We start from the raw sequence: 24,117 nt of genomic DNA, 5'->3' as shown, positions 1-24,117 counted from the left end.
GGAAAGGGCAATATACACTTCGATCTGTTTCTTGATATCATTCTTGGTCTTGGTTGTAATGATCTGGTTAAATGCTTAAATATTAGATGGCCATTCTAGTCCATAGAATGCGGGGTAAATGTCTATATCCCCTTAACTGTAAAATATAGGCTCAAGAATGAGTGGATCTATACCAAAGTTTCAGTATAGCCATTTTCTGAGTAAATCAGTTCAATTTAAATTCATTATATATAAAAGTAAATTTTACGGATATCCTGACAATCCGGCGTGAGTCCTGTGATGCTCAATCTGCGTTGAATATCCTTTGTTTAGCACATGAAGACATAGATTAGAGGTTGCACAGTTCTGAGGTAAAGTTATAATCGTATGTGCAATTATGTATTAATCCCCCCTCGGAATGGGGAATTACTGTTTTGGACAAAACGTTGAGTCATATAATTGCATTGAATTCCCTATTTCATTATTATTATTATGTTTCTTATATAGCGCCTGAATCGACCACCGAAGGGGTATCTCCGTGCTTGCCTTGGGAACCCGTCCTGGCTTTTCCCTGTGAGATAGCCCCTACAGGGCATCCCCAAAGTGAAAGCCAGGCATCCCGCCGCAGGGGGGCCGTTGTGGAGATTAAGCAAGCTTAATGCCCAGAGTTGCAGAGTGTGAACCCATGATTAGGTCAGGCACCGAAGCGAGAATTATCGAGTCCATGGACATTTGAGCTCAAGACCCTGCCGCGTCGGGAATTGAACCCTGGTCCCGGGTCTGACCTCTGCTTCAGGGTCTGCCTGCTCTAACCAGTGAGCCACACTTCTCCTCCATGGGGTTTTAAGACATAAATTTATCACCTCCTGTAAACTTGTGGTAATATATGCAGGGCCCTGTGCGTGGGGTGGGGTGAGGAAGGGGAGTAGGGGAGGAAAGGGAAAGGTTTGTTTTTGGCAGTGTGACCATTCTATGCTGCTCTTTTAAAAAAATAATGAGAAATGAGGCTCGGCTGCTGCAGCAGTGAATCCTAATTAGATTTTTCCAAGCAGTATTACTGGCTGGAAAAATCGGATGTCACACTCCAAAGCCAGGAAAAATGGGGTGTGGAATAAAAGTACCCACTCTGAATCAGGTGGAGCGATATTCCATGCCTGCAATTCGCTCTCCCTAATTAGTTTCATAGCGCCACTCATACCGGTTTAGGGTGTCAAAGCACTTTACATCACACACTCTACACGAAGACAATCAATCAGAGGTGTGTAAATCAGTGCACAGGAAATGTTACATAGGGCAGAGAACTGCAAGGTGTAGGAGTCACATGCCATCCATACTGGTGGGTAGGATAGTTTAAGAGTGCTTGGTCTAAAGAAGTACAAGGTAAAAATTTAAAAATAACACCATGGTTGGAGGTTCTCTTCAATAATTGGAAGAGATTTCTATCCAAATGAACAATTTTTCCAACATTAAGATAATGAAAGACTGGGGAAAAAATCATAACGCTCTAATCTCTACCTTGCTTTTTGCATGCAGATCTTTGATGACAATTAATAGCTCACTGTTTTATGTTAGGATTATAACTTATAAACTACAAGTAACAAAGGATCACACAGACAAAAGCAGTGACCCACTGATCTATTTGTAACATGTCATGTGATCAAACTTCTTCCCGAGGCGAAACGCGTCATGTCGGACGCGCTGGCATTTATGGAATAAATAAAATCACTGCACCAGCTATTGAAAGGTCTGCTCTTCGTCATTTGTGGATTTTACAGCGGGCGCTGTGTGACGATTTCCAGGCTATTTATAACATATGCACTTTGTGATCTGCATGGTACATGTTCTTTGCAGCAGGCATATTAACCCTGTGCGCTACCTCTCTCTAGGAAGAACAGTAATCACTGAAGTTATCCTGACATTTTTATTCTTGCCTGAAAATTTCTGCAGGCTAGGAATGTGGCAGCAGGAGCTTTTAAAACTATAATTTACTTCAAACATAACACCCCACCTGAAGATAGCGCCCGATGAGGTCAAACCGGTCACACTGCCCTAGAGCCACCCGTGAACATGGCAGTAGGGTGCTGGAAGAGTATGATGAACAGTAGACAGATACATTTTATTCCATACCATGCAGTTTAGTTCCTGGGTGGATCCATGTCCCTGTGGACAATGCTCAAGCAACAGGCTATCTTTCATTAATCTTATTTCATGAGGACTAATGCCCCTTTCCACCCCATAAGTCCTCTATGCGCTATAGGGCCGGTAGGTGTAACATGGGACATTTTGTTGTATGTGGAGAAGGGGGATAACTCTCCCTTTCGAGTGAGAGTAGGAAATGTTTTGCTCAATACTTTTTATCATCCAGTGAACAGCAGTGTATGTGACACAAAAACTGATATCATTTTCACTCATTTTTGCCTCTGTTATGTCCATTATTTTATACCATTTAGACAAGGATATCACTTCTGAGTCACAAGAACAGGGAAAGAATTGTAAAGGAGACACACCAAAGGCAATGTAGGCTACCTATCAGTGAATCATTTGTGTTTCAAGTTATTGAATATTAAGCTCTTTCTTTAGTCACATTATATCTGAACCAAATTGCCAATTGACTCAACCTACCAGTTTTTCCTGAGGCAAACAGGTCATTTCGTCCTCTTTCCTACGTGTAGGTGTCAGAAAGCCCTGCTCTGCTGACTTTCCAGATCAGTACACAACACAAGCACATCATAAGCATTCTGTTTGGAAACGACAAAGCATTAGACTTTAGGAATTTACAAAAATGTCCCCAAAGCAATACATTTGAATTTCATTTAATTTGGCCTTTATGGCTGTGACCTCAGAATGGAACCTATAGAGAACTATTCATCATCATTGTGAAATTGACGAATACATTGCAATATGTATTCTGTGAAGCAAAGGGAAGCAGAGATGAATGAGTGCACCCAGCTGACATATCTCTGAGGAGTTAGATAACACCCCCAAGGTGTCATTAGGCATAACCTTGTCAGAAGGTAGGTACCTAGTGTGAATATCCACTTAAACAGAGTCGTTATTTATTTATCTGTCAGGGATTAAAACAAAATATTTGCGTTGGTACAAGAGATACTTTTCAAAGTCCATTTATTTCCCAGCCCATTTACAATAGTAAAAGCAGTCTCTACATCAGTAACCTGAGGTGGATTCATGTTACTGATGTTTTAAGCAAACATTATGTTGGCCTCTTCTATAGACTGAGGGTCCATTTCATAGTACTGGCGAAGACAGAAAGACCCTGTACTTCTTTTTGATACCCCAACCATCTATCACCTGCCTCACTCAGTGAAAAAACACATATGCTCTATCCTGAATATTGTAAGACAACCTCACCTGCCTAGGAAACTGATGTCACATGATCAGGGCAGCATCAATCATACTCACACAAAACCAAACACACTTAAGTCAAATGCTGTCTCAAGGATAAGACCGATCAGTGAAACTGCACAAAAGTAAAGACCTGAAAATGCCTTGTGAAATCTCCTGCCCACAGTCAGGAATATAGATGTGTATGAATGTCCTCACACTCCCACCTCGGTATGCAAATATCCAGTTCACAACAAATGGACTGTCAGTATAAGATCCCTCCCAAATGGGCCCTGGTGATGTGGGCTCATGTCCATGCAGGCACAAACAGTTTGAGCTCTCCCTGAGCAGTCGGTGAAATCACCCTCTCGGCAGAACACTGTCAGTGTGTGATCTCTCCAGAAATGTCTGACTGTGTGTGCTCCTTAATAGCCGTACCCTACTACTATACATGCCAGGGGCTTAAAGCGGGCCCCTATAGGCCCTGTGGCACAAGCAGAGCCCTAACCCTTCAGGGGGGCCCTAAACATTCAATGGCCTTGGGCTGGATAGAGGCCCACAGAATATCTCTGAAATACCGTAGACTCAGGGGTCTGTGGTATATAAATAAATAATACCGGATCTAGGTTTTACTGGACATAGTAATAACAGATAGCTCAATAAATAAGAGTCAAGATTCGAGGTAGTAGGAGTTTGCAGGTTTAATACAGCATAAAGGACAGGAACAGGACAACCTGCATAGGAATAGGATGGCAGGGCCCTGCAGGGGGGACAGGGAATGAGCGCGCTAACTTTAATAACAGTACACAAGCATATATACTAAAACAGTTGCATTACAATACATACGATAGGCGGAGCAGTGGGTGTGGTCAATAGCAGTCGCGAAAGATAAGGGTGAAAGTAGGTGTAACAAGAGGCGTATACATAGACATGTGATGTAAACGTAACAGAATATGTCATAAATGGGGCGGAAACATGGAGGGGGCTACCTAAGGAGCCGGGACCTCTGACCTAATGGTGCGCGCAAACTGACAATGACGTGTTACTAGGAGAAGCTGGGGGCTATGAACTCTGCGCTAGGAGTAGAGACTGAAGTCTGGAGAGTCAGGGCGACATGTACCTAAACCCTATCTAGTATCTAATGTTTAGAGAACATGTTGATATAAACTAAGAGTCAGGAGGGGAGAGGCTAACAGACTCTAAGACTGGAGCATGCATTATTCTACATGTAGTGCGTGATGAAGAATATTAAATGACCATTAATACAGTATTTCTCCTACATGGAGACGTGAAGGCTAGACAATGACGGAAACTATTGATGCGATTCAGTAGCTTAGGAATGCAGAGAAGGAGGGCTGGACTGATAACTAGAATCATAACATACTCTTGGCAGACTCGTAGGCAGAGCCAGGCAGAGCCGGGCACTGTGAGGCAGGAAGTAAGTGAAGGGTCAGGAATACAGGTGGGGGCTGTATCGCTCCTCAGCGAGGGCTCAGGAGACAGGAGCTGAATCTGGTGTCCGGGCCCTTTTGAGGCCTAGAAACGGGGACTTTACAATGAAATAACGTGCACACTGAGAGACGTGGCAACGTAACTTTACATAGGCCTAATACTCGTAGCTTTCACGAGAACTGGGAACTAGCATACTAGGGATGGACACAACTGTAATTGCGTCTTTAATCGAACATGGGGAATACATATGCATATTAATCATACACACATAACATAAGATGGGGAACACGTAGGGACACAGGACATGGCAAAATTTACTTTTCCACATTCCCTCCTTGTCACTACGTTTCCATCAGGAAACATCAATATTCATGATACCATCTATCATTTCATACAGTATCATTTGCTCGTCTCGAATTTTCTTGGAACGGGATTTAGGACGGGACTTGGGACTAGGAATACAAGAGGTAGCACAAATGCCACAAATCGCAGGGCCACATTGTATACAGAGGCAGCAACTGAATATGATCGCTACTGCAATACCTAGAAATGACAATACTTTCCATCCCCAGGCGGAAATTATATTCCAGAACCAACCGGACCATGTCCAGGTGCCTGGATCTTGGTGTAACATATGGGCAATCTTATGGAGTCTGGTTATAGCTGAATAAACAGACGGTGCGTTATTAGGAATGAAAATGCAGCAACTAGATCCGATGACTCTACATGCCCCGCCCCTATCGGCCAGTATGACGTCAAGGACGAGACGATTCTGGAGCACGACAATTCTCATAAAGGATTGCTCTTCGGTTAAGTTACCTAGAGCAGAAGTAGTCTCAATCACTACTGCTTCGAGTGTTCTGGTTAATCTACGTATCAGTTTACTGTTCACGACAGTACCTAAATAGGGGAAGACACCTTTATTGATATCTATATATTGTTCTAGAGCAGTTTCAGTATAATCGACAATCGGGAGGTCTCTCTTGTGTCTAGTATGTACTAGGTGGGAATTCCTATGATAGTCAGGTGGGGCTAGAAAAACTGGTGGCAGTAGGAAGGCAATGTAACAGGTTCCCTCCCAATCGAGGGGCAGACGAACATATGCGGTCTGACCAGAAACAAAATAAGAATGACGTGAAGCTTTGAAAATAGATTTCCTACTGTCACTATACTTGACAATAGTGGTACAATCACTATGTCCTACATGTACGGAACCATTCTTTCGGACACATAATTCACCTTTGACTGGTAATACTGACATAGCAGGTAAGTCTGGAGTAGTATCAGACTGAACATTCAGGACCATGAAATTCGAAGAATAATTACCTAAATTATAAACTTCATTTTCTAGATCTAACCCTGTTCTGCGGGGAAGACCTTGCTTGTCTGGGAAACATGTACTGTTAAGAAAAGACATATCTGTTGAGGATGACGTTAACGTGGACCATGCTCCACATGAACCATTATGTGAAAATGGATAAGGAAAGAGTGGCAGAACTCCCTTCGGTGTCTGGAAAGGGGGGAGTCGACCACACACCCAACAATTAGTGGCATTGCTGGTCTGGTGTGAATAATGTAACATGCGGATAAAGGAATTATTACGCATAGCAAGACGATATGAGAGTTCATGAGGAGGCAGATCACTAAACGTATGCTCTACTGTAGCATTAGAAGACTTATTTACATGAGAAACTGGAAAATACAAATAAAATGCATAACCTGTGCAGATAATCATAAGGCTGAGATATAGCAGAAAACATAAAATAATAGTGCAACTTTTAGAGTTCTCACTAACTCTCTCTCTATGGGGGTCTATTATATACATGTCAGAAACCGGTCTAACCGTTTCACCTAGGGGAGGACTTAGACAATCAAACTGGCTGACTTATTTTACTAGACCTTAATTTTTTCTTATACTCCTGCTGCGGAGTTTTCTCTAACAGGGAGGAATCTGTATCATTGTCTTTTGCGGGACAGTCCTTGAGAATAGTACTTTGGCAATCCTTAAAATCCTCGGAAATGTTCTTGGAAACAGTCTTTAGTCCGTAAAATCTTTTCACATGAGACAGGTGGACCCAGCCCTTCCTGCCTTCCAGCTTGACGGCAGTACGGGTGGCCAGGAGGACCTGTTTTGGTTCTTTCCAGCGGGGCTCCAGCGGACTTGAACGATCAAAATTCCGGACAAGAACCATGCATCCGGGAACGATGTCATGCGGTGCCACCTCGGTATTGTCTGGAAATGCGGCGGCAACCTGTGAACGACAAGAGTGTAGGGCAGACATCAAGGAAGCTAGGTAATCTGTCAGCATATTACTTGAAACATCGGTAATACTTCGAGGTCTAGGTGTACCCCACATATTAGGGGGGCGGCCGAATACGACCTCATACGGGGACAGACCTGATCTGGAATGTGCGACCATGCGCATATAAAACAAAGCGACTGGCAGAGCTACTAGCCAGTCCACACCTTTTTCTTGACATACTTTGGCAATGCGGATTTTCAGGGTCTGATTATGTCTCTCTACGAGACCGGCTGCTTCAGGATGGCGTACACAATGGAACTTCCACTGGTACCCTAACAAAAGGGAAACATGTTTCATGAGTTCAGATGAGAATGGCTGGCCGTTATCAGAATATACGACCCTAGGGAGTCCGTAACGGGGGAAGAATTCACGAACCAACTGCTTGGCAGTGGTCGTGGCTGTGTAATCTGGGACTGGATATGCTTCTGTCCATCTGGACAAAGCGCATACAACTACAAGGACATACTTGAAACCTCGACATCGCTCCATCTGAATATAATCCATCTGGAGGACTTCAAAAGGGTGGTCAGGGGGCTGGAATCAACCTTGTTCCACCGGGACACTTTTACCTGGATTAAACTGGCAACATATCATACAGGTACGGACTTTCTGCTTGGCTGCAGCTCGTAAATGCTTGTTGAACCAAATGTTCTGGATACTGTCTAACATAGCTTTTTCTCCTAAATGTGCTGGACTATGTGCGGTATTGATAATGACTTGAACCATGGAGTCGGGGAGAAACCATGTGGCTCTACCCTTCGTTACCCATCCCTGATCTGTCTGGACCCCTCCTTGTTCGGACCATTTCTTGATTTCATCGGGAGTAGCATGTAACTGGATATCTATGACATCTTGAGTAGGGTCCTTAACTGTCATACAGGTAGTCGGATCTGGAGTATATGTCTGTGTCGGATTAACTGAAATGTCTGGAGTCTGTGCTGTAAGTTTGGCTGTGCGATCTGCTAGATCATTACCTTGAGAAATAATGTCAGTAACTTTCGTATGTGCTTTGCATTTCATGATGGCAATAGATGTCGGTAAATGTATGGCATCTAACAGAGCTTGAATAAGGAGACCATGCTGAATCTTGGTTCCATGAGAAGTCATGAAACCTCTCTCCTGCCAGAGCACTCCAAAGTCGTGTACGACTCCGAATGCGTAACGTGAATCTGTGTAAACATTGACTTTCAGGTTCTTGGCGTAAATGCAGGCTTGTGTCAGAGCCACTAGCTCTGCTGCTTGAGCGGACAGAGTGTCAATACGATGTGTTTCTATAACTTCAGTGTCAGTAGTCACTGCATACGCGGCTACTAGTTCTCCTGTACTTGTTCTCATACATGAACCATCCACATAAAGTGTCAGGTCAGGATCTGGTAATGGAATATCTGTCAGATCTTGTCTTGGCTTTGTCATAATATTAACTACTTCCACACAGTCGTGTGTGGCAGGATTCGAAATAACTGACGGTAACAGTGTAGCAGGATTTAGAACGTTGCAGCGTCTGATTTCTATGTGTGGCTGGAACAGTGTCAGTTCATAACCTGTTAAACGTGCAATTGTCAAGTGCTGAGTCTGTGTACGGTTTAAAAGAACTTCCACGGAGTGTGGAACTTGTACTGTCAAGGAATGTCCTAATACTATGGAATCACTTTGTCTGATAGCTAGTGCTGTGGCTGCAACTGACTTGAGGCACGCAGGCAGAGCCTGGGCTACAGGATCTAGTGTGCTCGAAAAATAAGCACAGGGCTTGTATTGTCCTGCTTGATCTTGTGTGAGAACAGATAATGCTGTACCTTCACGTTCTGTGACGAAAAGTGTAAAAGGCTTACTGTAGTTCGGTGTAGCTAGAACAGGAGCTTGGCATAAAGCTTTCTTTAACTCATTGAAACTAAGTGTATGTTCAGATGACCAAGGGAGGACAGTCGATACAGCTGCCTCCTGTGTCGTTAACTGTATCAGTGGCTTGGCTAGAAATGCATACTGAGGAATCCATTGTCTGCAGTAAGAAGTGAGGCCGATAAAAGCACGTACCCCCTTCTGTGTCTTGGGCTGAGGAAGACTCGCTATTAACTGGATACGGTCGGGTGTCAACTGCCTACCCCTCTTGGACAGTAAGTGGCCTAAATAGATCACTTGCTGGACACAGAATTGAAGCTTCGAAGGGGACACCTTGTGCCCCATCTCGGCAAGGAAATACAAGACTGTAAGGGATGCTCGCTCGCAAGCACGTTCAGAACGGGCTGTGATCAGTAGATCATCGACATACTGGAGCAGGGCAGTGTCAGTTGGCATGTGAATGTTGTCTAGTTGTCTCTTAAGTGCTTGACTGTAAATACTAGGGCTTTCTGTGAAACCTTGAGGAGCTCGTGTGAATTTATAGCTCCTTCCATTTAAACAAAATCCGAAAAGAAACTGGCTGTCTGGATGAATGGGGACACTGAAAAACGCGTTCTTGAGGTCTATGACTGTAAAAAAATGAGGCTTCGGAATCAATGGCTGTCAATAGGGAAGAGATATCTGGGACAACTGGGTACTGGGGAATAATACATTTATTAAGTTCTCGAAGGTCAATCACTAATCGATATACTGGGGGTGCATTTGGATCAGTACGTTTCATGACTGGAATGATCGGAGAATTACATACATTGGAGTCAGTTTCTACAACTACTCCTTGAGCCATGAGCGCGTCAATAATTTTGGATAAGGCTGTTACAGCCTCAGGTGGCAATCTGTACTGTCTGATTCGTGGTAACACTACACCTGATTTGAGAGTCACACGATGGGGTGTGATTTGCATATAACCTACATCAGTTGGACCTTGCGCCCATAGATGCTGCGGAACATTGGACAATCTCGGATCAAAATCTCGTAATACATAGTGACCCTTGAAGTCACGTAGAAACAGGCGTATTCCTTCTGGGGAGCAGCAAATAACTGCACCTAATTCTTTCAGTGTTTTAATACCTAACAGATTTTCTGGACATGACTTCGTAAGTAACAGATCAGTAGTGCGGGACAATGGACCTACTTCTAGAGTAACTGGCTTAGATATCTCGTTTACAATAGGCTTTCCTGAAAATCCAAGGGAAACATTTCTAGAGCCTGAGAGCGGAGCCCCTGGAACCTCGGCGTGACTAATGGTCGTCCTACTTGCCCCTGTATCAATCAGAAACTTTCTGTCTTTCCCTAGTACTTGACTATGAACATAGGGACCTTCTTGATCTACAGGAATCTCGATGAGAGGCAAGCCTACCTCCCTCTCTAGGCTGTTTCATGAATATGGCTGATACTCTGGGTACTCGGACTGTGCATACTGGTACATCTGCTGTGTAACATGCTGTGTTGCAGCAATAGGCTGCGGTGCTGAAACTGTCTGCTGTGCATTCTGTGGCTGAGAAGTCTGTGAAACTTGTTCTTGTCTAGGCGGACGTGGTCTTTCTTTAGTCTTACCAGTAGCTATATTATGTTTCAGAACTGCACACTCGTTTATAAAATGACCTGGCTGTTTACAATAATTGCATGTCCCTTTAACGGGAGCTGCAGGATGACTGGCTTGAGTCGGACCCCTCTTCTGACTGTCTTGAGGAACAGATTGTGCAACTAGTACTTTCATTTTCGTGTCTTTCATACGTTTTCTTTCATGATCTTGCTCTTCTCTGATTCTATTCTGGTGATACTGAAGCATCTGTAACATTTGGGACGGGGTACTAGCTTGCCATGTACTTTCGACTTTCAAAACTCGATTCTTAACTTGTGGACTTGAATTCTCGACTAATTTAGTAACAAAAAGATGAGGGTATGACTCGCTACTTGTCTTGAGGCCACTGTTAATACTAAAGCATTTCTCAAATCTAGAATAAAAATCACTAGTGTCTTCGTCTTGTTTCTGTTTACAGGCTGAGATTGCATCCCAGTCTTCCTTTTTAGTGGCTAACAATCTGGGCAAAACTTGTATTAACAGTTCTGGTAATTCTTTACATTTCTCTCCAAGACCGGTACCTGGTACTCGTATCTTATCTTCAGCTTCTAGAACTGCCCAATCGATCTTTTTCTCTCCCACCTCCCAATCTTTTTCCTTGAGTTTCTCGTATACCCCTGCGGGCAACAGGACCTTTAACATTTTAATTATATCTGGATACGTGTATTCTCCCATACGGAGCATGTCTTTTAATTCTCGGTGGAACCCTGCTGGATCTTTGTCATGACAGGGAATTAATTTCTTCATTTCTAGGAGTTCCATCTTTGTAATCGGGGTGTAAACAAACACTCGTTGCATTTCACCATCTGCTGTCCTGACTGGGTGTACTTCTCGTAACGGATTCTGTCTGTCTATGTAAAAGGGTTTACTTTCTGGGGGTGAGACATGAACAAAATGCGGGTTCAGGAACGTTCTATATTTGTGGCGCTGTTCTAGAATGACACTAATTAAATCGGTACCTAGACCTTTCCATCTATACTGGAGTAACTCGTTCAGGACATCATGTAACGGACCTGGATCAGAATGTTGACCCTCATACAAAGTAATGAGGTGCTGGATCATATACATACCCACCAGTCGCTGCTCGGTTGGGGGCAATTTCAGAAACATTTGTGCCACTATTTCATCTGGAAAAGTGGTAGAATCAGTAATCCATCGGACTGCTGATCGGACTAGTTCTTGTTCATGCATAGTACTTAACTTACTATAACCGATTCGTGATTTCAGAATGTGATCGATAGCTTGAAATACTTGTTCTAGAGAACTTTGTTCTGGTGCTGGATGAGGAACAGTTTTCTTGTAGTCTAGACGTGAATGTCGGTCGGCAAGTCTAGTTCTACCTACATACGCTATTCTGGCGGGATTCTCGTCCTCTACCTCTTCAGTAGAAGAGTCATTTTCTTTCTCGTTTACTTGTGCTGCTTTACGTTTCTCGTGTAACCTTATTATTTCTTTACGAATTTTCTTGTACATACTCTCTATACTACTGATAGTTCTGTGTTTACCCTCGGCTATATTATCACTCCACCTTGTCAGGATTCTCATTTCGGCCGGATCTTTGGTCGGATAATCTTGTTCCCTTATTAAACAATTAATCAGAAACTTTAATATCATGAGCTGGATCTCAGCTTTCCTTTGAGACATGGCTTCGCCAATACTTTCTGGATCATCCCCTGTACGGATGAAACGATATATTCTGTCTAGATCTTCTTTCATATTCGGTAGGGTGTCCAAATACCCGGTCACCCGTCTTACACGGATGGAATATATAACTGTACTATCATCACCTGCGACTGGATCATAGCGGCATTCGGTGAGAGCTCGTCGGATATCTGCAACGGACTTATATTTGGGCGTACGCTGTAACGCACTTTCATGTAACTCGACTAACGTTACTTGTTGGTGTGGTGGCGGGGTACCAGGAGGACCTCCTCCTGCGGCCCCTAAACTAGAATCGTCGACTGATACTCTTCGTGCTGGCGCGGCGGGAAATTGTAATGTGGGCTGGACTGGGGGTACCGTAACAGGTACTCCGGTGACTGGAGGAGCAGGATTTACATTATTTACAGGAGCTGGCGGAACAGGATTTGCATATTCTGGGACTGTGTCGTCCAAATAGGACGAAATAAAAATATCAGCTGCGGTCGGTTTGTGACGTAGCTTGGTCGGAACTAAGGGTGGCGGAAAATTACTGGATGCCTCCGGGGTCGCTTTTGGCAAGCCCTCGGCAAGAAGAGGATACATACCCTTAATGAGGGCATGCCTCTGTCTGTCTGACTGTTCGATTTTAACTCGTTCACCTATCTCGATTAGTTCCCTTTCTTGGGCTCGTTCTAAGGATTCTCTACTTAATTCTGACTTTCTGATTTCTTTTTCGGTTCTTTTATGAGATTCTTTGCGCCATAACTCGATGGCATCTTTCTGTGACTGTCTGGCTTTCTTTTTCCATAATGCTTCTTCTACTCGCATGATGCACTCGGCATCCCATGTACCTGATACGGGCCATCTATACTTTTCTTCTAACTGTTTGGTATACTCTACCCATAAATCTAGATATAATATGGCACTTATGCCATGCTTCTGATACATAAAATGACCTGGACTGTCCCTAGGCGGGACAGGAACTGCTGCTTCTAACAGACCTTTTCTAGTTCTTAACTGACGTAGTCTGGAAAATAACGGCATGACTGAACTGTAACCTAGACACAATACGTAATTACAATACACAATGAACACGATAATTACTCCACATTCATACCACGACATTAAAATACATGAAAAACATTTAAAAATAACAGTTCGGACAGAATACTACCTTGAATACGGAAAACAGAATACATGAATTTTCTCGAGAACAGAACTGACTAGAACAGAAACTAGATGCACTGCTGAAACAGTACGAAACTTACCGGTCTCATAAAGAGACACGTCGGGACCCGCATCCACCGAAGTGGACACTTCGTTTTGGGTCTGTGTACCACCAAAACCCACGGACCAGAGACAATTAGATTGACCCTGTCTAGATACTACCCCAGCAACGGTACTCACCGGGCAGCAAGAACGGAAGGCCTCGGACTGGACTGGACTGCTTCGACGCCGGACGGACGAACTTCGGACTTCAGTTACGGGTGGGCCTCCGGATACCTCGGACCTTGGACTCTCGGCTTGGGCTCTGGTCGGGACTCGCCGCGTTCCTCCACCGCCTCGTCTGGATGCTGGACCGCCACCTCCGTCTCCTCCGTGGGCCTGAGGGATACTTGAAGCAGAAATATCTGCACGTGCACGGTATGGTTCCGTCACGGCTGCAGAGGGTCAGGGGGCCGGCGTGGCTTCACCGGCGCGTGGGGAAAGGGCAAGTCCCTATTCGGGCGCCATTATGTGGTATATAAATAAATAATACCGGATCTAGGTTTTACTGGACATAGTAATAACAGATAGCTCAATAAATAAGAGTCAAGATTCGAGGTAGTAGGAGTTTGCAGGTTTAATACAGCATAAAGGACAGGAACAGGACAACCTGCATAGGAATAGGATGGCAGGGCCCTGCAGGGGGGACAGGGAATGAGCGCGCTAACTTTAATAACAGTACACAAGCATATATACTAAAACAGTTGCATTACAATACATACGATAGGCGGAGCAGTGGGTGTGGTCAATAGCAGTCGCGAAAGATAAGGGTGAAAGTAGGTGTAACAAGAGGCGTATACATAGACATGTGATGTAAACATAACAGAATATGTCATAAATGGGGCGGAAACATGGAGGGGGCTACCTAAGGAGCCGGGACCTCTGACCTAATGGTGCGCGCAAACTGACAATGACGTGTTACTAGGAGAAGCTGGGGGCTATGAACTCTGCGCTAGGAGTAGAGACTGAAGTCTGGAGAGTCAGGGCGACATGTACCTAAACCCTATCTAGTATCTAATGTTTAGAGAACATGTTGATATAAACTAAGAGTCAGGAGGGGAGAGGCTAACAGACTCTAAGACTGGAGCATGCATTATTCTACATGTAGTGCGTGATGAAGAATATTAAATGACCATTAATACAGTATTTCTCCTACATGGAGACGTGAAGGCTAGACAATGACGGAAACTATTGATGCGATTCAGTAGCTTAGGAATGCAGAGAAGGAGGGCTGGACTGATAACTAGAATCATAACATACTCTTGGCAGACTCGTAGGCAGAGCCAGGCCGAGCCGGGCACTGTGAGGCAGGAAGTAAGTGAAGGGTCAGGAATACAGGTGGGGGCTGTATCGCTCCTCAGCGAGGGCTCAGGAGACAGGAGCTGAATCTGGTGTCCGGGCCCTTTTGAGGCCTAGAAACGGGGACTTTACAATGAAATAACGTGCACACTGAGAGACGTGGCAACGTAACTTTACATAGGCCTAATACTCGTAGCTTTCACGAGAACTGGGAACTAGCATACTAGGGATGGACACAACTGTAATTGCGTCTTTAATCGAACATGGGGAATACATATGCATATTAATCATACACACATAACATAAGATGGGGAACACGTAGGGACACAGAACATGGCAAAATTTACTTTTCCACAGGTCCTGAAACTCAGGAGCCATCCGAGCCAGTCAGACCAAGGCCAATGAATAAGTGCAAGATAGGAGAGACTCAGGGGCCCCTAGATACATACTTCAGAGGGCCCCATCATTGTTCCTTACACCACTGATAAACCCAGTAGGGCCCTGTGAGTGTGAGCTCTTTTTCCATTAGAACACAAGTGATTTGATGGTGAGATTATCCTCAAGCTATGCTTTGCAGTGTGAGCTCCTTAATATTAGTTCCTCGTAATGTGAGATAATTCCCAGCACTTTCTAAATTGTGATAATAGTGTTCATATAATACAGAACACAAAGCTGAGGGTATTATTCCTCTAAATGGAGTAGTGAGGACTATACACAAGCACAGCTGCTGCTGGAAAGCATGCTGCACCACTCAATAGTCAATATTCGCCCCTTTGCTGGGGCAGCTGTGCGCAGTATAAATAAAAATAACAACATAACATAACATAACATTCACTCATCAATGCCTCCCTGCTGTGGTAGAACTGTGAACTTTAAATATTTTAACTGATGTGTTCCCAGAGGTTATCACAAGGAGTCTGGATGTGAATGAAAGCTGGGAGATACTATTAAGCTTAGAAATGTAAGGGAGCTTGTCTGTTTCAGAGAATGGGATGATTTGTGCATGCCTTGCATTCATGCTACCGCCAAAACAGTTTGTCAATCAAGAATAAGTAGAAGAAAGAGGATAGAAGGTACCCCTAAAATAATCCAGACTATAAAGATGTTTATAAGGTCAATGATTTTAGCTTCTTTTTGGTGTAGGCATTTACCAACCTTTTTTAGCACTCAGTACAAGAACAAGATGATCAGCAGCAGTGTAAGTTGAAAATATATATATATAACCTCTTAATAAGCCGTCTCTTCTCCATTGTCTCGCCTCCACTTCTCTTCCTGACTCCCGGAAGCAAGAAGCACACAGGCTCACCTAAGCCAATCACAACGCTGATGTTACCAGCATCACAGCATCATTGTGATTGGTCTGAGCAGTCTGGTTTGGTGCTCAGACAGGGCTTGAGAGCATGTGCATGTTCTCCACCCAGGCTGTGCAATAACCCCAGGTGGAGAACATGCTAAGTGCTCATGACTGTTCGGCCAGCCCAAGACTTAAGTGCACTTTTTTCCTCCTCCCCCTGCTCTGACAGCTCAGCCCATCCCAACCTGGCTCACACTGAAAAATAAAATGGTAATAGCATTGTGTTATTATCTTTTTATATTTCTTTTTTTGCACTGCTGAAAAACAGTGGGACAAGGTTCCTCCGCTTTAGCAGTGGAGCCACCGCTTAGTTCATGTTTGCTAGATGCTGTATCTTCTCAGGCTAATGGTGTATCCATCCCTGAAGCGTGACATGGCACCCATGATTCAGTGTCTGTGTGTGGGATGTGAAGTAACCAGTGTCAGGATCCTAGGATCCTGTTATCACTGGTAGTACATAATCATTGGGCTTCACTTTTGACAAAAGATTAAGGGGCCAATTACAATGCGGTCGGAAAAGGCTCTAACCGACAGTTGGTGCCTTTCCGACCGCATTGTAATATGCCGGTCGGATTTTTTTCTGACCGCCTCCTTACAAAGGAGGCAGTCGGAAAGGAATCCAAACTGTCATTTTGACTAGCTTCCGACAGTTTGGAGAGCCTGCCCGCCAGTCGGAATGCAGCTAGTAATCCTAAGGGTGGCTCTTTCCGCCCTTGGGATTATGATGTTGGGTTTTGTCAGCCTTTCCATGCTAGCCTATCAGACACAGAAAGGCAGTCGGACCTCGACCTCCTATTGTACAATGGGAGCATGCCTTCTGGCCAGTTTACGGCTGGAATACATGCTCCCATTGTAAAGTATAGGAATGTGACCGAACAGTGTTCGGTCGGATACTAATTAGTTGGTCATCCAAGAACAAGATATCAAGCATATAGTCCAATCCCTTGTCTTTTCAAGACTTGATTTTGGAAAATCTCATCTCACCAGCTTACCATGAGTGCATCTTGCACCTCTCAGGGACGGTTTACATGCAGCAGCTTTCACTCGAAGCAAGATATTGTATCACATCATTCCTGTCTTACAAATGTTTCAATGGCTCCCTCTGAAGCTCAAACATCTTATGAGACAGTTTGGATCACTTACAAAGTCTTACACAGTTCCATTCCCTTTTCCCTGGCTAATAATCTCTACCTGTCCAATGATAGGCCTCACTTTCTCTATGGTGTAACACATCTCACAACAAACTTTCATGTAACAGCACTTGCTCCCTCCTCTCAATTGCATATTTCCCTTTTATATTCCCTCTCTATGGATGTTTGTATCTGCAAATATTCCATATAGAAACATGTTCCTATGTTAATTGCTGTACTCTGGTAACTCTGTCCCGCTGTTCTAAAGTGTTCTGATAAGCGTGAGCAAGGATGAAGCTATAATAAAATATGCAATTATTTTGTTAATTAATTTTGACATTTGTTATATAGGATGATTGACACAAGCAAGGTTTCAGTGCTCTTTAAATGTAAAACAACATTGGAGAATGTAAATTTCCTTACAATAAAAGTGGAAAAACAATAGACATGTTAATATAAACCAGTCACTCAGAGAGAATGCATGTAGAAAATATTAAAAGAAAGAAGAGAGAGAAAGGTAGACATGAAGGATGCAGCAGAGAAGGGTTGTCAGGATGAATAGGCCAAAGAGAGAAATTTGTTTGTACGTTATTTGATAAAGGTTTTCAGGTACATATTTCCAAAGTGAACAATTGGGCCACAAAATGGTGTGTTCTGAAGTCAACTCTAGAACCTTCCTGCTCCTGAGGTTTAACAGCCTTCAGATATTTATGAGGAGGAACTTAGGTGGTGTGGGTTTTGTTGGTTGAAGGCTTCAAATTCTGGCTTCTCCAGGAAACCTCTGTAGATCACAATATATTGGAATGATGTGGTCGAGTTTTTCTATACTGAAAACTAGTCTGCCATTAGAGTTAATTAAGTGAAACCAAGGAAAACATTTGATACCAATTAGAGTGGAGTTGCAGTAATCCAGTTGTGAAATGATAACTAATTAGATGATCAGACGAAAGACTTTCATTTGTAGAAGAGGATTAGGGAGCCTATTAACAAGCCCTGTGCACCACCAGAGTGTCACTTTTTTTTGACGCTCCGGCAGCACAGTGGGCAGACCCATGTCTACTAGTCCATTTAACTTCCCCAGGGGTGGCATAACGAAGAGAAATAACTTTATTCCTCCCCGTGTTTTCCTCTTTCTATGTGTACTGCATCTTGCAGCGCTGACACAAAGAGGAAAACATCTTGTTTAACCCCTTCGGCGCTAATGACAAGGTCAGCTCGTCATGGGCATAACCTGCGCTACGCGGATGACGAGCTGACCTTGTCACGTAACGCGCGATTTTTGAAATCGCAGCGTGCAGCGGGAAAACCGCTAGCGCGCATGCGGTTAATTGTTTTTGTGCAGCAAGGGACACCTTTCTTCACAAAAACAATCATTTCAGAAACAAATTCCTCTGCATCTTGCAGCACAAATAGAAAGAGGAAAATGCCTCCATTGATTGTTTTTGTGCTGGAAGGTGTCCCTTGCCGCACAAAAACAATCATTTCAACAACTCAAACACCCTTGCACCATGGTGCAATGGTGCCTGCATTGGCACAAGGCAGCCATTTGTGTGCCAGTGCAGTGAAAGAGGACAGGAATGTACCATGTCTCATAGATACATTCCATTCATGCCCATTGGTCTTTTGACACTGCCCTGTGCAAAAATGTAAATGAGGCCCTCAATTTTGTCAGGGAAATGAGAGTGGCTTTTGGGGATCTTATAGTGTGCTTAACATGTGCGGAAATAGCAAGTGTAAGTCAAACCAGATTTCATGGGGTCTGAAAAAAGTGGTAATGGTCGTAAAGGCAACTGGTTGAATCTCCGAAAACCCTTTATCATCACTTTTTGTTTTGTATTGTCTATGAAATAAAATACATTCTGTCCTATCAGGTTTAGGTCTAAGGAAGTCCAATGAATTAGCCCGATATTCACTTGTGAGGGTTAGATAGGCAGTTTTTTAGAATATGATGTTAGTCAGGGGACATTTTTATGTAAATTTGAGTGTTATTAGTACATTGATGGATTGGGCACAGGAGTTATCTATTTCATCTGTCAATGGCTCCATGTACAGATTAAAAAAAGTTTCAGCTAGGCTTGATCCTTGGGGACTCTGCAGAAGATTGAATGAGGGTCTGAAGAGAAGTTTCAGAGTTTTACTAGTTATTTGCTCTGCAATAAGTATGATTGAAAAAACTGAGGCCTGTACCTTTAAATCATATGTGATAAGTAAGTAAATAATACAATCAAGTAAATAATGCAAAATCAATAGGAGTATTAAACATAACAAAACCATGTGGTTTCGTCCAAAGTAGAGAAAAGGGCAATTCCTCATGTGAGACAGCAGCGAATGTTGCACAACTGATTACACCATCCTCACATTGTGCCGTTTATTTTTAGGTTGAGCCTAGGCAGTGCTTGTGCGGTCTCTTTGAGACATGTTGTATACACTTTGTGGGCTTACAGCCCACACATTGCTTTTTTATTTGTTACTTCGCTTGTCCTTTAAAAACGCTTGTTTGTTAGTGGTTAATCTTTACTCTTTGTCCCTCCTTGTTGTCCTTTGTTTCCTCCAATGCAGCGGCGCATAACTACTGGGATCTTTTGACTTGAGTTCTTATGTGCTATTCCTGCGGCACTATTTTTTTCTTTGTAAGCGTGTGTTCATGAGCAGTGTGTGTAAACATGTTTGAATTGTACAAACTTTGTTAAATTTTATGATTTTGGAGGGCACGCAGCTTTTATTTTATAAGCACTGTGCCTGCTTCACATACGGCGTGCTTCATACTTCAGCATGGCGCAGCACGCCTAACTTTTATCTACACGCCACATGCCTTTACTTCTGCGGGCACATTAAAACACAGATGGGCAAATCGTCATAGACCCTCTTTTTAAACCAACCCGATGACCTTCTCATCATCGTAGTGTTCCGCAAACAGCACAGTGTACTGCCATAATTTCCAAGACCACAGAATCTGCGTTGAGTTTAAAACACATTACATTTCACTAAGACGGCCATGTTTCATGTGGTGGATCAGCTACAGTTACGACTGTGACATGAAGTGGGGGTGCTGTGTAATATTAAATATTCCATCAGGTTTGTGAAACCTCTGCCCTTCGATTATTTTTAGGCTCCCTTCCCCACTATCGGTGATATCAACCTCAGCGCTACAGTATCTCCAAAACTCTTTACAAGCCTCACTGATGGGAGTGTCTTAATATTCCAGTTTCCAGTGGAATAAACAGATCAGAGCAGGGGCTGGCTGAGCCAGCTGTTTTTTTTTTTTTAAAACGAATGTTGCTATGCGTTTCATACCAGCACTTGTTATAATTGCAACTATATGATAAAATGCCCCTTAGGTTCTTGTTCGAAGGAGTGTTGTTTTCCAAAAAGGCGTATTTTTGTCTGGAGGTCAGTATGTGCCTGTTTGCTTTTCCAGTAACTAAATAGAAGTCATTGTGCTAATAAGCTGCAAATGTAGAACCAGAACAAACCCTAGAATGTCATCTACATTTCATGGTAGCTACCTCCACAATGTGTTGATTGTGCTCCTATCTAATCACTTAGCTAACATTTGGCTTGCAGAAACATTGCTTTGTCATGATTCTGGACTGATTTGTTTTGCTTCACTTTTATTGAAGCAAGGTTTGAGATCCCTCTTTAATGAAGTGCTTCTTGACATATTTTAGATATTTCGAAGCACTGTAAGCAAGTGTTTTAGCTCATTTAAACAGCTCTCATTTTAGCAAACTCAAAAGGAAGGAAGACGAAGATGACTCTGCCAGGTTTTGAATTTGTGACCTGCAGGTGATAACTGATGCCAGCGGTGAGCATTTAAATCAGTGTGCCACTTTTTCACTGTATCAGGATTTACCTCTTCACCAGTAGTGGCCTCTACTAAGTGTGAGTACTGTGGTGAGGTGAGCAGAGTGGGGGGGATAAAAAAAAAACTAACTTACCTGGGTGCCGCTGGGTGCTGCCGCATCTGCTCTGTCTCCTCTACACTGCAACAGGAAGCTTCCAGCCTCCCAGAATCCAATCACAACACTGCATTAAGCAGCGTTGTGATTGGTCTGAGCGCCGTGGTTTGGCGCTCAGACAGGGCTTGAAGGCTTTGATTTTTTCCTCATTAGGCTGTGTGATGCAGCCTGGTGGGGAATATGCAAAGTATGCATGAAGGTTTGACTGGCCCTCTTATGTCGGGCCAACCATTATGTACATTTTAGAGTGTGCTTTTCACTCCTCCCCTTCCCCCTGCACTGGACGGCCTGGCCCACTCCACCCAGTCCTGCACCCGAGCAGGCAGGAGAACTAAAATGATAACATTAGTTATTATCATTTTAGTTTTCCTTTTTACACTGTGGGGTCAATTTCATTGCACGAATTTCATTGCGTGCGCACGAACGCGAAATGCGTTTCAGTGAGCTCAATGAAATTCATTTTTTTAATTTATTTTTTTACATTAATCCGGTCAGCCGTGGGCCGGAGTTTACTACACCCCAACCTGCCCCTCCCCCGCTTTGTTCCACCTCCATGCGGAACTCCCTCCACGGGCCGTTACTGGTACTTAATGCAATTTTGAATGCATTCATTGAAAGATAATACAATCATCAAGGGCATAGTAATATGGTGCCCCAGCATCAACTCTTCCAATTGATAAATGAGATGCTCATGATACAGGCTGAAAAGTGCGCAAAATTTGCAATTGTTTCGTTTTGCAAAATTTAGGACTAATTGCGTGAAATTAGGCTTAATTACGTGAAATGCAAATCTATCATTTAGTGCTATATTTTAGTGAAAAATTTGTCCTTGCATCGCTTTAACATGTAAGGATGCATTTCATGGTAAGGAAAGCATGACAAACACAAGTGGTGTGAGTAACAGTCTCTCAAGTTCTAGCCATTTGTGACATTCTCACGCGCTCGCTGTTAAATTTTGCCATGAACAGCGCGTGATTACGCAATGTGGCAATATGGCAGAATTTCAAGAATGTTGCATATCACGATCGGCACGAAATACCCGGCGTAAATTTTATTGCCCAAACCTATACAGCTATAAACCTGGGGCAAGTTAACATGATCAATTCCAGTTTTTCTTTTGGGATTAAATTTTTTCATGTTTTATATAGTGTGTTTACATAAGCACCAGATACATTACAAAAGGACATATTATTTTTTGTCGGCGCAGGGAGATTATGCAATTTGCCCAGATTTACAGGATGTTGAGCCGACGCCGATACTCGTAACCCGTTTTCCCAGTCCAAAGATGCCAGCTCTGGTTGTTATGACACATCCTAATGTAATCTATGTTGTAGTGCTAGTGCCCGAGTATGCCTGCCGTACATGTTTTGTACAAAATATTATATTTGCAGATATGCCAGAGTCCATAATGAACTAAACAGAGAAGAGAGCTTTGCTGCATTTTATACAACAAATTATTGCATTTTCGAAAAAACATTTGAAAAGCATTGAATACCTTGTTGAAAAATTCCGAATGTAATAATCTAGCCTGAGGCCCAGTTTAGGTATGACAAATAGAGATTACATTCCTCAAACACAGTCTTTATTTTTTCATTGTAGGGAGATTCAGGAGGTCCCCTGGAGTGCAACGGACAGCTTCAGGGTGTTGTCTCTTTTGGAAACGGATGCGCCAAGGCGGGCTACCCGGGTGTTTACACCAGAGTCTGCAACTACAATGCCTGGATCAGTCAAACCATGTCTGATAATTAATGCATTGAAAGTGTATAGGCAGTGTTAAAGGTGGTTTCCTGAAGCAAAGAAATGTTGTACTCAATTTTTGAAACATACATGTGCACATTAAATTGTCCAAATCTTATGTACATAAATTAGCATGAGATAACTCAGGTGGCACCATCAGTAATGAGGCATCCCAATGTGTTTCCTACTCCCATGAAGTCATAATTTGTCTCAGATACTTATAGCATGGTTGCTTGTGTCAGCTCTAAAAAAGAATCAGAGTTTTAATCAAACAACATACTTAAAAATTTGGTGGCAACTTTCAGCACATTTCAGTGAAACATATTGAGACATCCACTGGAAAGTATAAAATGTAACTTCATCTCTCTAAGTAAGTACTTGATCTAGATTACAATGTATTGAAATGTAATTGTCCTTTGTAGTGCTTCAATAAATATATTTCTGCATATACACCAATAAATGTATTAGTGAATAAAGTAAGTGTGGGAGTACATGCTTTGTGTGTTGGAGGTGTTGGCTACAAGTGTGCATGTTTGACTGCTGGCAGTGTGCCTGAAGTGTCTGCAGTTTCTACAAGTGCATGGGGCCACTAGTGTATGTTTGAGGAAGACCGCAGTCTTGTGTTGAGAGATGCAAGTTTCATATGTCGGTTTGGGTTCAAGGTGTATATATATGTCTAGGGGTAGAGGCTAAGTTTAGTGGGCTGCTGTGTGTGGAGAAACTGGCTGCCTGTTAGAGGCCAAATTATACGAAAGCCAGGGGAGTAGCCAGAAAAATGAATACCCCCCACTTGGATCCGCAACCGAATGGCTGCGATTGCTACCGTTTCTCCCTAAAAGGGTTAACCTTTCATATTTTCGATCTTTTCTCTATTCACTTCCTTCTTCTAGCACTCTTGTCCTCTAATCCCCCATTGTCATCTCTCTTCTCCCATCCCATGTCTCCCTTCTTCTATCTCTCCCTCTTGCCTCTTCCATTTACACCCCTTCCCTCATTCTCTTGTCCAACCCTCCCCTGTTGACAAACCCTCCCTTTTTCCCCTCTCACCGCCTGCCCCCTTCCCATTTTCTACTACCCCTTCTTCTCTCATCTCCCCCTGCTTGTTTTACCCAATCTCTCACTTCCAATCACACATTTTCCTCTCTCATTATCTCCCATCTGTCTGTGTAGTCTATGT

The 24,117-nt window shown here is 43.2% G+C and overlaps 1 protein-coding gene across 3 annotated transcripts in view; it reads left to right on the top strand.

Annotated features, from left to right (window-relative positions):
- Positions 1–23,406, top strand: part of LOC144761504 (trypsin I-P1-like) — a 53,005-nt gene extending 29,599 nt beyond the window's left edge. For all 3 annotated transcript variants that reach the window (XM_078646835.1, XM_078646837.1, XM_078646838.1), the window contains exon 4: positions 22,803–23,406. In XM_078646835.1, coding sequence (XP_078502961.1) covers positions 22,803–22,952 — 150 coding nt within the window. In that variant the 3' untranslated portion in view covers positions 22,953–23,406. The remainder of the gene's footprint in view (positions 1–22,802) is intronic.
- Positions 23,407–24,117: the final 711 nt, after the last annotated feature.

Source organism: Lissotriton helveticus, chromosome 6 (genome assembly GCF_964261635.1).
Source record: "Lissotriton helveticus chromosome 6, aLisHel1.1, whole genome shotgun sequence".
Classification (NCBI taxonomy): Eukaryota; Metazoa; Chordata; class Amphibia; order Caudata; family Salamandridae; genus Lissotriton; species Lissotriton helveticus.
Note: the sequence above shows the minus strand (reverse complement) of the source record. Positions and strands in the feature narration are given on the sequence as shown.